Source organism: Oncorhynchus mykiss, chromosome 25 (genome assembly GCF_057628025.1).
Source record: "Oncorhynchus mykiss isolate SJ-2025 chromosome 25, ASM5762802v1, whole genome shotgun sequence".
In the NCBI taxonomy this organism is placed as follows: domain Eukaryota; kingdom Metazoa; phylum Chordata; class Actinopteri; order Salmoniformes; family Salmonidae; genus Oncorhynchus; species Oncorhynchus mykiss.
In genome coordinates, this window is record NC_143046.1 from 41593538 (window position 1) to 41607051 (window position 13514).

Here is a 13514-nt window from a genome sequence, read left to right on the forward strand (position 1 = left end):
GCATGTACGGGCCTGATTAAATGAGAAGAGATCATACATGCTTATGATAACTGCATTATAATGGATTGTCATTGATAACGTGCTGACTGGTTCGTTCATATTTACCTATGTCCTCACAAATAATCAGCAGATCTTTGACACTTCTGCTACTCTCTGTTCATCATATATGCATAGTCACTTTAACCGTATCTACATGTACATACTACCTCAATCAGCCTGACTAACCGGTGTCTGTATGTTGCCCTGCTACCTTTATAGCCTCGCTACTGTATATAGCCTGTCTTTTCACTGTTGCTTTGTTTCTTTACTTACCTATTGTTCACCTAATACCTTTTTTGCAATATTGGTTAGAGCCTGTAAGTAAGCATTTCACTGTAAGGTGAATACACCTGTTGTATTCGGCGCACGTGACAAATAAACTTTGATTTGATTTGATCATTGCTTTATTCGATGAGCTACGGACTTGTGCCTATTTATGGATTATGGACAAACCCTTTTGGTTTTCTTAAAGTTCCCCCCTCCACCACCATACCCTCAGATGGTAACTGAAAGCAAAACTAATCCGCTCCATTCCCTCTACCCAAGGGATGTAGGCTGGGGGTTCTCCCATCATGACACAATGACCCGTGCCTCCACCTCCCCTGTGACTCACCAAGTACCAACATTAACCACAAACACCCATGTGATTTCACTAAAATCATGCCAGCCAGTTTCTACTGCTGGCAAGATATCATGCATTCCTGACATATTAAAAAATGTAATTAAATAAACGCTTTATCACAGATGTATTTTTACAGGGATAACAGTCGTAGATCTTAGTTTTATATTAAAGTAGCTAACCGTGTAGTCTTAAAGTGGAAGGGGTGCGTAACTGGTGGCAGGGAAGTCAGATGCAGGGGAGCAGAACTAGGTAATAGCCGAAGCAGTTTAATTGTAAAACCAACGGCATAACGAAATAAACAAACATGGGTACAAAACCCAGTAACATGTGCACAAGCACTTACTAATAAACAATTCCACACAAAGACATGGGGGGAACAGAGGGTTAAATACACAACAATAAATTAGGAATATTGAAACCAGGTGTGTAGGAAAACAAGACAAAACAAATGGAACATGAAAAATGGATCCACGGTGGCTAGAAGACCGGTGATGCCGACTGCCGAACACCGCCTGAACAAGGAGAGGAAACGACTTCGGTGGAAGTCGTGACATAAAGGTTACTGGCAATTCTGCGCAAATGTTTGAATTTTTTTCCAGAAATCCTTACCATAACACGGCATCAAAAATGTGTGATATATATATATTTGTTTCTCATGCGCAATTGGGTCTCATCACAAAATATCCTCATCTGGAAGCCCAGTTACCAAAGCAATCACTTGCTCAAACAGATGAGAGCCACTTGTGTTTTAACATTTCCAAATCAAATGAGGTGTTAATGGTTCGCAGTATATTCCAACACAGTACATGTTTTGTAAGGACGAGCCAAAAAGTAGAAAGTGTACACTAGTTACTAATGTGACAAATCATCAAAACAGTGTATTCAATATGGCTATACTGTCAGTATGGGGAATATGATGGCTGTCAGCTTTTTTGTCACATGGTGAAACTATATGTCTACATTGTTTGATTAACCGTTATCAACTGACAAATAATAGGACCTATTTTAGGCTCTCCTCATAGAGAGAGCTTGGCACTGTTTATATAAGGGAGGACCACGCCCATCCTCTGGACCCACCCCCTCCTCTGACTTTTCACAGTGATAGCCTCATGAAGCCCTCAGACAAAGCATGCCAGCCACAAGGGTCTTACACTGCCTCCTAAGATCCATATATAAACCAGCACACTAGAGCACACAGATATATAGCAGACTCAAGGGCATAGTGAGGTTTCACTTCAGTGGACTTGGAGTCTTCAGCGTTAAGAGGTTTTGGTTGGGTCTGAGGACACTTGTTGGGAAAAACGTTTCTGAACTTGGCACCACACAACACAGCTTTTGGACAAAATGGCACTACGACAGAACTCCGACAAAGACCCGACTATTGAACTCTTCATAAAGGTCAGTATTGTGTTTAGTTTAGTATTGTGTTTCCTTTAGTTTAGAATAAAAATAATAAGAATTTGTATTAATTCTAACATACCGCCTATGAATGTCTATTATTTCAAAAACATGTAAAAAGATGTCAATTATGCGATGATTGAAATACAGAAAAACATACCTCGAAAGTGTTTCATGTGAAAGCAAATGAAATGTACAAAATCAAGCTGTAATGTAAGCTTCAGCTACTTCAGCCATAGCCTCTGTTTCAAATAAGGGCTCAATACTTGTAGTGTTGTGTTCAGGATTGGTAAAAACTGGAATTTGACCAAGATTTGTAGTTCACTTATCAGCCCTCAGCATTGTAGAGGGTCAGAGATCTTCATTATGGGCACCATCAATCCAATGGTTGGCACTCCATGAACGATCGTCATCTAGGGTTACGTAAAGCCTTGTGGAGGCTGGTGTGTGTGTGTGTGTGTGTGTGTGTGTGTGTGTGTGTGTGTGTGTGTGTGTGTGTGTGTGTGTGTGTGACTGAGCATACACTCCTCAGTGACAGTGAGAGTGGCCTTTATCCCTGGGTAATGACGCCAGATACTGGAAGCCACCTTATCACCACACGCCCAGGAGGTGCTGGCAGGACGCTGGAGACCCCTGGCCCCCGATGAGACAGACACGCCCACACACTGACACATATGCACATGCTCTATTACACATACGCACATTTACACAAAAATATCAAATAAGAAGACACATACACACGTATGTTTCTATGTGAAGTCATATCCCAGAAACGTAATCCACCCCTTCGGCGCCAGATCCCCCCTTTTCCTCGTGAGGAGACACGTCAAATCTCAGGGTGTTTGTTCCGCAACTCTGGGCATGTCCATGTATCCCTACTTCCTTTTGAGGGGGAGCCGAAGGGTGTCTATGAGATAACGATTTTTGGTAAAAGGGAGGTGAAGCCACGGTGCATTCGGAAAGCATTCAGACCCCTTAACCTTTTCCACATTTTGTTACGTTACGGCCTTATTGTAAAATGGACGACAAAGCAAAAACGTTTTTTTTACATTTCATATTTACATAAGTATTCATACCCTTTACTCAGTACTTTGTTGAAGCAACTTTGGCAGTGATTAAAGCCTTGAGTCTTCTTTGGTACAACGCTACAAGCTTGGCATACCTGTATTTGGGGAGTTTCTCACCTTCTTCTCTGCAAATCCTCTCAAACTCTGTCAGGTTGTGTGGGGAGCGTTGCTTAAAACACACACACACACACACAAAATCAAATTGCGTACAACAGTGAGTGAACAATTCAATTAGTTTCTCAATACCAGAGGCCGTTATCTACCGTTATCTTCCTCTCCAACACAATGTCTGCTTTTTCTATCAAGTAGCAGCTCCTAAAATACCCCAGCCACTCCCACCACTACAAGTGTGTATATTTGTGTATTTTGTCATGACATGAGATTAATATGAATTGCATGATAGGGTTGGAGATCAGGACTTACTGTAATGGATAACATGGACAATGTCAACATAAAGCTATTGGAATTTGGAAAGGGCACTTTCTTACATGTGACCATGAGTCTTCTGTGTTTGAGGCAGTTATCGTATATTGCTGTCTATGAAATATACTACTGGTAAACTAGCCTGGTCCGAGATATGCTAATATTGTCTTGACAACTTTTTTATTTTAACTTTATCTAACTAGGCAAGTCAGTTAAGAACAAATTGTTATTTTCAATGACGGCCTAGGAACAGTGGGTTAACTGCCTTGTTCAGGGGCTCAGGGATTTTTAACTTGTCAGCTCGGGGATTCAATCTTGCAACCTTTCGGTTACTAGTCCAACGCTCTAACCACTAGGCTACCCTACCGCCCCAACTCCTTTGGTATGACAATGACCAAAGGAGTTGGCAATACAGCACAAACAGAACCAGGCTATAACCAAACCTAAACCCAATTATTAATGCTGCTTGTCCTTCAGGCTGGCCACGATGGAGAGAACGTGGGCAACTGCCCATTCTGCCAGAGGCTCTTCATGGTCCTGTGGCTGAAAGGAGTCAAGTTCACCGTTACCACCGTCGACATGAGGAAGTAAGCCCCCCGCCTCCCACCCTTCCACTTCCTGTGCATCTGTTTAAAGATCCCCTTACACAGGGTCATGTCTAGATTATGTAAAATGGACTTCAAAAATGTAAATATTTAGCATTTTAGCTAACCTTAACCCCAACCGTTTCCCTAATCTTAACCTAATTACCCTAACTTGCTATATTAATTCTCCTAACCAACTGCATGAGTTGTCCTAACCTGCTACGAAAAGTCAATTTTGACATAAGCTGTATCCCTTCTAGACAAAACCCTCCCTCACGCAGGGCTCTATTAAGAGTTGAGGGAGAACAAGGATGTTTTTCAGAAACCAAGCCGTTTAATAGGGAAAAAGTAACACTCAATGGGGTGTGATACAGAGAGGGGATAGAGGGCGGTGCTTGCAAGGCTAAAGCAATAGCAGAATGGTCCGTGTGTTATTGAACAAACATATTTTCTTAATCTAACCCGTGTGAATTTCTCAGGCCCATTACCAGTGAGCTAATAAGATCAGGAAACGTTGAAAGGATGCTGATAACTGAGTGATTAAGAAAACACACAACATGCACCCTTTGTGCTAGCCACTCCCATGCCTGTGTGTTTTACTTACTGAATCATGGGCATTGTTGGAATCATTCATCAAGAATGCTAACACTGGATTTTTGACATGGCTTGATAACCATTGTGTTCATTGTGATTGTGTCGCTGAATGATCGACATCGTATCTATTGATATAAAGCTGGAAGGATCACATATATGACCTTGTCTACTTCCTTTCTCCCTCCCCTTTACCCACCTCTCCACCCAACCCTGCCCTGGTACACTCTAGGAAGCCAGCAGAGCTGAAGGATTTGGCACCAGGGACCAACCCCCCGTTCCTCCTGTACAACGGAACCCTCAAGACAGACTTTATCAAGATCGAGGAGTTTCTGGAGCAAACACTGGCCCCTCCCAGGTATAGTGTTATTATATTAAAGAAAGTGAAATGCACTGACCTTCTTCAAAACAAATTCATACTCAGGCTCATCTCATCTCCCTCCCTTCAGGTATCCACACCTAAGCCCAGTCAACAAAGAGTCCTTTGACGTGGGTGCGGACATTTTCGCCAAGTTCTCCTCTTTCATCAAGAACAACCCAGCCAACACTACTTGTAAGTGAAGTTACAGTCAGTCCACATTCCTCTATTAGTCCATGTCTTATGAGGCAATGGAAAATACGTACTCAACGGAATACACGCTATGGGCGTATGCCTTCATGAAATGCTGGTTTGATGCGAATGTTAGAGACCAGACCATGCCTAATCCTGGCCTTGAAAAGCAGGCTCAATGGAGAATCTCAATTGAAAGCACTTTTTCAACCCAATATATAAACTTAATCTGGGTCTGGGAAAGGTGCCCATAAGGAACACCTCTAAAGCTATAGATACATAATATATTTCTGATATACATACCTGTGTTTCTCTCAATCCATAGTCCAAGAGAAGGCGCTGCTCCGGGAGTTCAAGCGGCTGGATCTCTACCTGAACTCCCCCGTCCCCGAAGAGATTGACCACAACTCCAGAGAAAGCATCACCCTCTCCAAGAGAAAGTTCCTGGATGGCAACCATCTCACCCTGGCAGATTGCAACCTGCTGCCCAAGCTGCATGTCATCAAGGTGAGACAAATAGGTCCATACATAAACGGTTAGAATACAAATTTTATAATTTTCTGGTATTAGGCATGTCTTGTGAAGTGTAGAACACAACCTATGCAATGACAGGGCCCGTCCTTACTTTCTAATCCTGAGAGAAGTGTAACTTCATTTTTAACCATTGGGAATAAACATTCTCCGTCCTTGTTCTCCAGTCTTCATTATTTAAATAGTGTAACATGACTATTATGGTTTATAGTGTCTCACAATTCAACAGTTTTCCCATGTATTCTGTTTTATATGATAGATTGCTGCCAAGAAGTACTGTGACTTTGACATCCCGGCGCAGTTCACCGGTGTTTGGAGGTACCTGAACAATGCCTACGAGAGGGAGGAGTTCAGTCAGACCTGCCCTGCCAACATCGAGATCGAGAAGGCTTACCTGGACGTGACCAATAAGAGGCTGTAAACCTATAACCAACCTTTAACCAGTCATTACACAACATGTCTTCTTTTACTATTACCTTACATGGAAATGGTAACTCATTCACCCCCCAAAAAATATAACACATTTATGGGAGGCCCCAGCAATCATTATCAAAGTATCTCAAGTCAATCCTGCATCAGGATGCCTTTGAAATCGATAGGCATTCTAGGAATCAAATCAGTACAGAAGTCCACACCCGCTTAATTAAAGTGCATTATGTTAAAAAGTGCATTATTTACAAAATGCCTTGTGTTTTACAGACAATTGACTAATAGGCTGCTACAGTAACTAAGGTCTGTGTATGATGTTTATTTCAAGTAATTATACTGCCAATTCCCATTATATGCCACACTAAATAGGCCAAGTGTGCAATTTGACTGTTTATCTAATTAAGTGTTTCTTTGTCCATAGTGTAAATATATATATTTTTTTCACATTTAGTTTTTTCACCTGAACACCCATAAAATTAGAATGTATAAGACCATAAGAGTGTATTCTAATTATGTTTATGTGTGATTGAATGTAGTGATATAAAATCTATTTTAGCAGTTGCTCATGATTACCATAAAGAATAGTCAATTATCATGTAAATAAGTTTAGGTCAAATGTTTTACCATAATACCTTACACCTGTCTGATTCTAGTTTTTTCAAACTATGACGTGAACTCAAATAAAATCTATTTTATGAGTCTGACCCTCGAGAGTGTGTTTGTGTGTGTGTGTGTGTGTGTGTGTAAATCTCTAGGACTCTGCTGCTCCCTTGTGGGTGTAAAAAGGAAACACAGAAACCATTGCTGATCATGTCAAAGAAATCCATATATACTGTATGTAGTCATATCTGATTTATGTTGCATGATTACCCTAAATATTTATCTACTGTGCATTTCTACATTTGTCAATTTAAATAAATTGACAGCTAATTTGTGTTTAATCCTTAAATCTATTGACACACCCACCGATGTCGGCCTTCCACATCTGCGGTGGAAGGTGGCCGAGCTACTGTACAGCAGTTTGTCAGACCATAAGACCTCCCAAAAATCGGTCTTCTTGTGAAATCGTCTGTAGCATCCGACCGGTTTGGCCTATAAAACTATTATGACCACTCTAGAGAAAGGGGTTTTACATTTTGCTCTACGACCTCCACGTGTCACTGGACTCGTCTGAATTCGGTAACACTGAGGTGCCAACTTCTGTCTGTTGCGTCCGATCCGTTAAGCTACAAACTAATATGACACCACTTTGAAAAGAGGAGACTCTCGCGATGGTTGTAAGGTACAAATGGAAGTATTGTTGCAGTTTGTGCCCAAACAAATAAGGGGTTAAATATATCCTGAGCTTTTTAATATCTCCTAGACATACGACATACACACACTTCAAAACCTCATTCCTTATGATACATTTTTTTACTGTCTTAGACTAATGTTGTTGACTTCTTTTCACTTCCAAGCATTGGTTCTAGGCATGTACGCTGTGTATTTGTGTAGAAATGTATATGCAATCTGACACAGTGTTGGTCTCAAAAACAAAGTTGTTCCATTCAATCCACATTATACTGTATATTTCATTTTATTGTCAGCCAGCCTCAATGCAAGGCCATTTTCAACGGGATTAAAAAATATATTTCAAACCAATCATTTACTCTAGGTTTCTATGTATGAACAATGTACCCATTGTCTTGGGGCTGTAATTTGAATATTTAATAAGGGACACAGCTTGGGGTGAGGGTGGTGAGAAGGTGTTCTTGTCCAGGTATCGTCAAAAATGATCTTATTCTCCTCCAGCACACAGCTTCTAGTTTGTCACACAGTATTTCCAGAAGCAAGCTATCCAGGGAAGAAAGAGAAAGACAAATGTCAAGATTATGTGCATCAGTTCTGCTTTCATGAGTCCTATCATATCCTGTTTGTATCCTGCAATGCTATAGTTACTCCATCTGACCTTCCACAGAACAATCCTTAGTTAAACATCCTTACCAAACACGTCATTGCATTGCAAATATGCCGGCATAAATTAATTTTCTTCTGTTGTTGACGCAACACTGTTTTTGATTGTCCTCAGCAAACATCTGTTCTTACTATGTACATAAGGAACATAAAGAAAGGTATGGCAACGGAGTCGGGTCCAGGATAACGTTCTTCTTTTACTCACCTCTCTTGTTGGTTTTCGGCAAATTCTGCTCAGACCGAAGGAAGCCCTGAGAGCGAAGCTTGTCGGCTGCAGCGAGCTTCAACACCACCTCCTTCAGATCATCAACCTAAAAAAGCACAATACATTTTATGACACGTGGAGCAAAATAGAACAGGACAGAATATAATGGCTTTTCCTAGAGGGTTCTTCTGTATTACATATTCAATAAAAATGTCTAACACTCTTACCATGTTGACAAATTTATCCTGCTGCACAGAATCTTTAGCTCCTGATGGAAAATTGAGAACATAAACCCAATTCAATATAGAACTAATCACGTTACATGGGTGACTAGCTGTTGAGAATAAAACCAATTGTGCTTTTTGATTAACATATGGCAAAGAGTTATGGGATATCAGAACATTCATGTCCAATCCTTGGTGTCTTGATTCTAGGTTTCGTCTCTCCTCACCTGCTTTATTCCATGCACCCCTGGCGCCACTGCGCTGCATCAGGAGAGGGTAGAGATTCTTCACCTCTCTCTGGTCAGTCAGCTCAGCGTTCTCTCCATCCTCCACCTCCGCCACCAACTTCTGGATCAGCTCTGCTCAGGCATAACAGCTCTCAATTATCAAACCGTATTATCACCATCATCAATACTGAGACCCACGCCATTGCTGAAAGTTCCAGTGAACCCAATGATGTCACCCTAATCCAGACTCGAACCCTGAACTTAACAGTCAAAATAGCTATTGCCTTCAATGTTCTCAGAGGAAAATCTATCCCCTTTGCCATCTACGGGAGACCTACATGGTTATAGAAAACTCTGTCAACAGACAAAGAATTTCAGAGTTCAACATTTCCCTCACAGCATTATGCATAGGGATCTAAGAATGAATATCAGAAACCTGAACACTATCAATTCCACCAAGAAAAGACGAGACCTTAATTGTCTCATAAGGTTCAGCAAGACATGCCCTAAAATAGAACATTACAGACAGACTATTCAGAAATGATCAAATCAAGGGAAATTTTCCCTACAGCACAGATTCTCTTGCATACCTTCTTGAGGTTCCAAGCTTGTGTCTGGATACAGTGGTAGAGCATGCGTCCGTCTGGCAGAGCAAATAACAGCCAAAATGTAGAACAGTGCTAAGGACAGCATGATGACAATAGCTTAGGTGGCTCTGGACTGTACTATCTTACCCTGACTGGGAACTTCACTTTTATATCTTCCTCAACCATCCATCATGACGGGATCGATACATTATCATGTCACCCAGTCTCAGTCTAAATGGTTTTGATGTAATGGCCCCATCGTCATAGACACAATTCGGGGATTCTGTCAATGTATCGAGGGCCTATCTCTGCTTGTTCAGAGGGCCCTAACAAATGTTTACTCTCCAATAGCAATCAGAGGCCAGTCAGCATCCTCAGATTCTATATGTCTGACTAACACCATTTTATTGTTCTAATGGGTTGTTCATCCTATCACAGACAACATGATTCACTGTTCTAATCACAGCCCCTTCTACGCACAGACTGTTTCTTTTATTCCCTTACCCTTACACTCTCAGAAAAAAAGGATATGGTTAGGGTACAGTATTGTTCCCTGAGGTACAAATAGATCAGAATACACAATGTACCTTCAGAGATACACATATAATATTGTACTGTTTGGTACCTTTTAGGGTTTGCCTACATATGCGAATAATCTAGTATAATGGTACATTTCTGTACAATCATAACACACACACAAAAAAACAAATTGATCATTATCATATGTCCCAGCATGCTCTATTGCAGGTGGATTTTTAGAATGTTGTGTTTTTGCATGCACATTGATTGATCGTATGCTACATAAAATGAACTAACCCAATATGAAAGTAGTTCTTCCTGTTTAAAGTGTTTAGGTAGTCTCATTTATACATTTTCCCTACCTTGGCAGTCATTCTAAATGCAGGCTGCTGTTATGTTTACTCCCGCTCCCCGGCGCTCGATGTTGCCAGTTTACTCATTATTACCCACACCTGCCATCATCTTTATGAGCGCCTGAGACTCACCTGGACTCCATCACTTTCCTGATTACCTCCCCTATATCTGTCTCTCCCTTTGGTTCTTTCCCATTTTTGGATATCCTAACTCTGGTTGAAATTCAATAGGAATTACATTTCACTTTGCAAGCCAGCATAATAGGACTTGTCTGATGTGGCCTGCAAACCAGGAGTTTCCAACCACTATGTTGGGGTAAAACAAGCCTGTCAAAGTATGGTGTTACGATATACATTGAGTATATCAGGGCCCATTTTGACTCCAATGCTTCCTACAGTTGTGTCAAGTTGGCTGGATGTCCTTTGGGTGGTGGACCATTTTTAATACATATGAGAAACTGTTGAGCATGAAAAATTCAGCAGCATTGCAGTTCTTGACGCACCTGGCACCTAAACTTTTTCAGGACCCTGTCTTTCAAAGATAATTCGTAAAAATCCAAATAACTTCACAGATCTTCATTGTAAAGGGTTTAAACACTGTTTCTCATGCTTGTTCAATGAACCATAAACAATTAATGAACATGCACCTGTGGAACGGACGTTAAGACACTAACAGCATACAGACAGTAGGCAATTAAGGTCACAGTTATGAAAACTTAGGACACTAAAGAGGCCTTTCTACCGACTCTGAAAAACACCAAAAGAAAGATGCCCATGGTCCCTGCTCATCTGTGTGAACGTGCCTTAGGCATGCTGCAAGGAGGCATGAGGACTGCAGATGTGGCCAGGGAGATAAATTGCAATGTCCATACTGTGAAAAACCTGAGACAACGTTACAGGGAGACAAGAGGGACAGCTGATCGTCCTCGCAGTGGTAGACCATGTGGAACACCTGCACAGGATCGGTACATCCAAACATCACACCTGCAGGACAGGTACAGGATCTCAACAACTGCCTGAGTTAAAACAGGAATGTACAATCCCTCCATCAGTGCTCAGACTGTCTGCAATAGGCTGAGAGAGGCTGGACTGAGGACTTGTAGGCCTGTTGTCAGGCAGGTCCTCACCAGACATCACCGGCAACAACGTTGCCTATGGGCACAAACCCACTGTCACTGGACCAGACAGGACTGGCAAAAAGCGCTCTTCACTGACAAGTCAAGTTTTGTCTCACCAGGGGTGATGGTCGGATTTGCGTTTATCATCAAAGAATGAGTGTTACACCGAGGCCTGTACTCTGGAGCGGGATCGATTTGGAGGTGGAGGGTCCAACATGGTCTGGGGCGGTGTGTCACAGCATCATCGGACTGAGCTTGTTGTCATTGCAGGCAATCTCAACGCTGTGCATTACAGGGAAGACATCCTCCTCCCTCATGTGGTACCCTTCCTGCAGGCTCATACTGACATGACCTTCCAGCATGACAATGCCACCAGCCATACTGCTCATTCTGTGCGTGATTTCCTGCAAGACAGGAATGGCAGTGTCCTGCCATGGCCAGCGAAGAGCCCGGATCTCAATCCCATTGATCATGTCTGGGACCTGTTTGATCGGAGGGTGAGGGCTAGGGCCATTCCCCACAGAAATGTCAGGGAACTTGCAGATACCTTGGTGGAAGAGTGGGGTATTATCTCACAGCAAGAACTGGAAAATCTGGTGCAGTCCATGAGGAGGAGATGCACTGCAGCACTTAATGCAGTTGGTGGCCACACCAGATACTGACTGTTACTTTTGATTTTGACCCCCCATTTGTTTAGGGACACATTATACAATTTGTTAGTCACGTCTGTGGAACTTGTTCAGTTTATGTCTCAGTTGTTGAATCTTGTTATCTTCATACAAATATTTACACATGTTAAGTTTGCTGAAAATAAAACGCAGTTTACAGTGAGAGGACGTTTCTTTTTTTGCTGAGTTTACTACCATACCCCCATTGAAAGGCACTTATATTTTTTTGTCTTGCCCATTCACCCTCTGAATGGCCATATCTCAATTGTCTGAATTTTTTTTTTTTTATCCTTTAACTGGTCTCCTCCACTTCATCTACACTGCTTGAAGTGGCTTTAACAAGTGACATCAATAAGGGATCATAGCCTCCACCTGGATTCACCTGGTCAGTCACTGTCATGAAAAAAACAGGTGCTCTTCTGCCTTTGTACACTCAGTGTACATAGTATATTGTCAAAAAAACTTACTTAGACACTCACTCGATGAATACTACAGGTCTGAGTACCCTTGAATGCAAAAACCATGTCGCTGTCACTAGCAAACACAGTCATGGGTGGTACTCTAAATTTCACTTGAAATGCACCCTGGGAAATATGCAAATAAGGCTTTGCAAACCTTTTTAGGGGTACATTTTTGCCACTTAAAAGAAACGGATTTGTCACTCTGGTTGTACCCTTAAATGGCAAATTGTACATTTTCTAAAGGTTCTCTTTTGCACCCTTGGACTATATGTAAGAAAGGTAGCATACTAACTCATCCCCTAAGGTACACTATTTGCTCTTGAGCGTACCACACAGGGTGCCACTACAGTGACAAATGTTTGTACCCCTTTAAGTACAATTCTAAACCAAGAATACATAATGTTGTGTTTAGAGACCATCATTAGGCAAGCTTCAGGGAAATTACTCACTGGGTGGTCTTCAGCCATTTCTCATTGTCCGAACATGAAGCTATTGACAAAGACAATTGTGTGCCCTGCTTTCCTAATGTCAGTTTATATGGGAAGCCTGTTGAATGTTATACATAACAAATGAAGTATTATTGTATATGTATTTGCAAAACCATCCTATCATTTACATTTCACACAACCTTGATCATATATAACCTTAGTGATTGTTGAAAAAAAGATCAGAGAAAAGTTCAATAGGGTACAAAGTATGACGTAGTGTGGGGTGTGTCAAAGAGGTTTTAAGGTCTCTTTGTCAAAATGAAAGGTTTTTAATAACAGGAAATAGGAGTATGATCAAAAGGCCCAGAATGTTGTAAGTGATTTATAAGGTTGTCATATGGTTGTCTACAGGTTTCAGAAATTGCTGTTGAAAACAATCTGGTGTCTTGATCTTACCTCTATACATCATCTCATCTGCTCATTCTTAGGTGAAAAATAGTGATGAAAAAAGAGTGATGAAAACAAGCAGGACTAGAC

General features: G+C 41.4%; 2 protein-coding genes across 2 annotated transcripts; one reads left to right on the top strand and one right to left on the bottom strand.

Annotated features, from left to right (window-relative positions):
* The first annotated feature begins 1747 nt into the window (after positions 1-1747).
* Positions 1748-6938, top strand: clic2 (CLIC family member 2). Its single transcript, XM_021584197.3, has 6 exons — positions 1748-2059; positions 4027-4136; positions 4957-5082; positions 5174-5277; positions 5600-5781; positions 6065-6938. The coding sequence occupies exons 1-6, from the start codon at positions 2006-2008 to the stop codon at positions 6224-6226; spliced, it is 738 nt and encodes a 245-aa protein (XP_021439872.1). The 5' UTR covers positions 1748-2005; the 3' UTR covers positions 6227-6938.
* An 853-nt stretch (positions 6939-7791) lies between these two features.
* On the bottom strand, positions 7792-9571 carry urp1 (urotensin-related peptide 1). The gene is made up of 5 exons (XM_036970006.2): positions 9434-9571; positions 8844-8975; positions 8620-8660; positions 8393-8498; positions 7792-8067 (listed from the first exon to the last, which is right to left on the bottom strand). The coding sequence occupies exons 1-5, from the start codon at positions 9534-9536 to the stop codon at positions 8036-8038; spliced, it is 414 nt and encodes a 137-aa protein (XP_036825901.1). The 5' UTR covers positions 9537-9571; the 3' UTR covers positions 7792-8035.
* Between the last annotated feature and the right edge of the window lie 3943 nt (positions 9572-13514).

Bases quoted from the DNA above. Each gene is read 5' to 3' on its own strand.
- clic2 (XM_021584197.3), top strand. From the start codon at position 2,006: ATGGCACTACGACAGAACTCCGACAAAGACCCGACTATTGAACTCTTC. The intron at 5,083-5,173 runs GTATAGTGTTAT...CCCTCCCTTCAG, and splicing joins CAAACACTGGCCCCTCCCAG to GTATCCACACCTAAGCCCAG. The intron at 5,278-5,599 runs GTAAGTGAAGTT...CTCAATCCATAG, and splicing joins CAACCCAGCCAACACTACTT to TCCAAGAGAAGGCGCTGCTC.
- urp1 (XM_036970006.2), bottom strand. From the start codon at position 9,536: ATGCTGTCCTTAGCACTGTTCTACATTTTGGCTGTTATTTGCTCTGCC. The intron at 8,661-8,843 runs GTGAGGAGAGAC...ATTTTCCATCAG, and splicing joins GGGTGCATGGAATAAAGCAG to GAGCTAAAGATTCTGTGCAG. The intron at 8,499-8,619 runs GTAAGAGTGTTA...GTGCTTTTTTAG, and splicing joins AGGATAAATTTGTCAACATG to GTTGATGATCTGAAGGAGGT.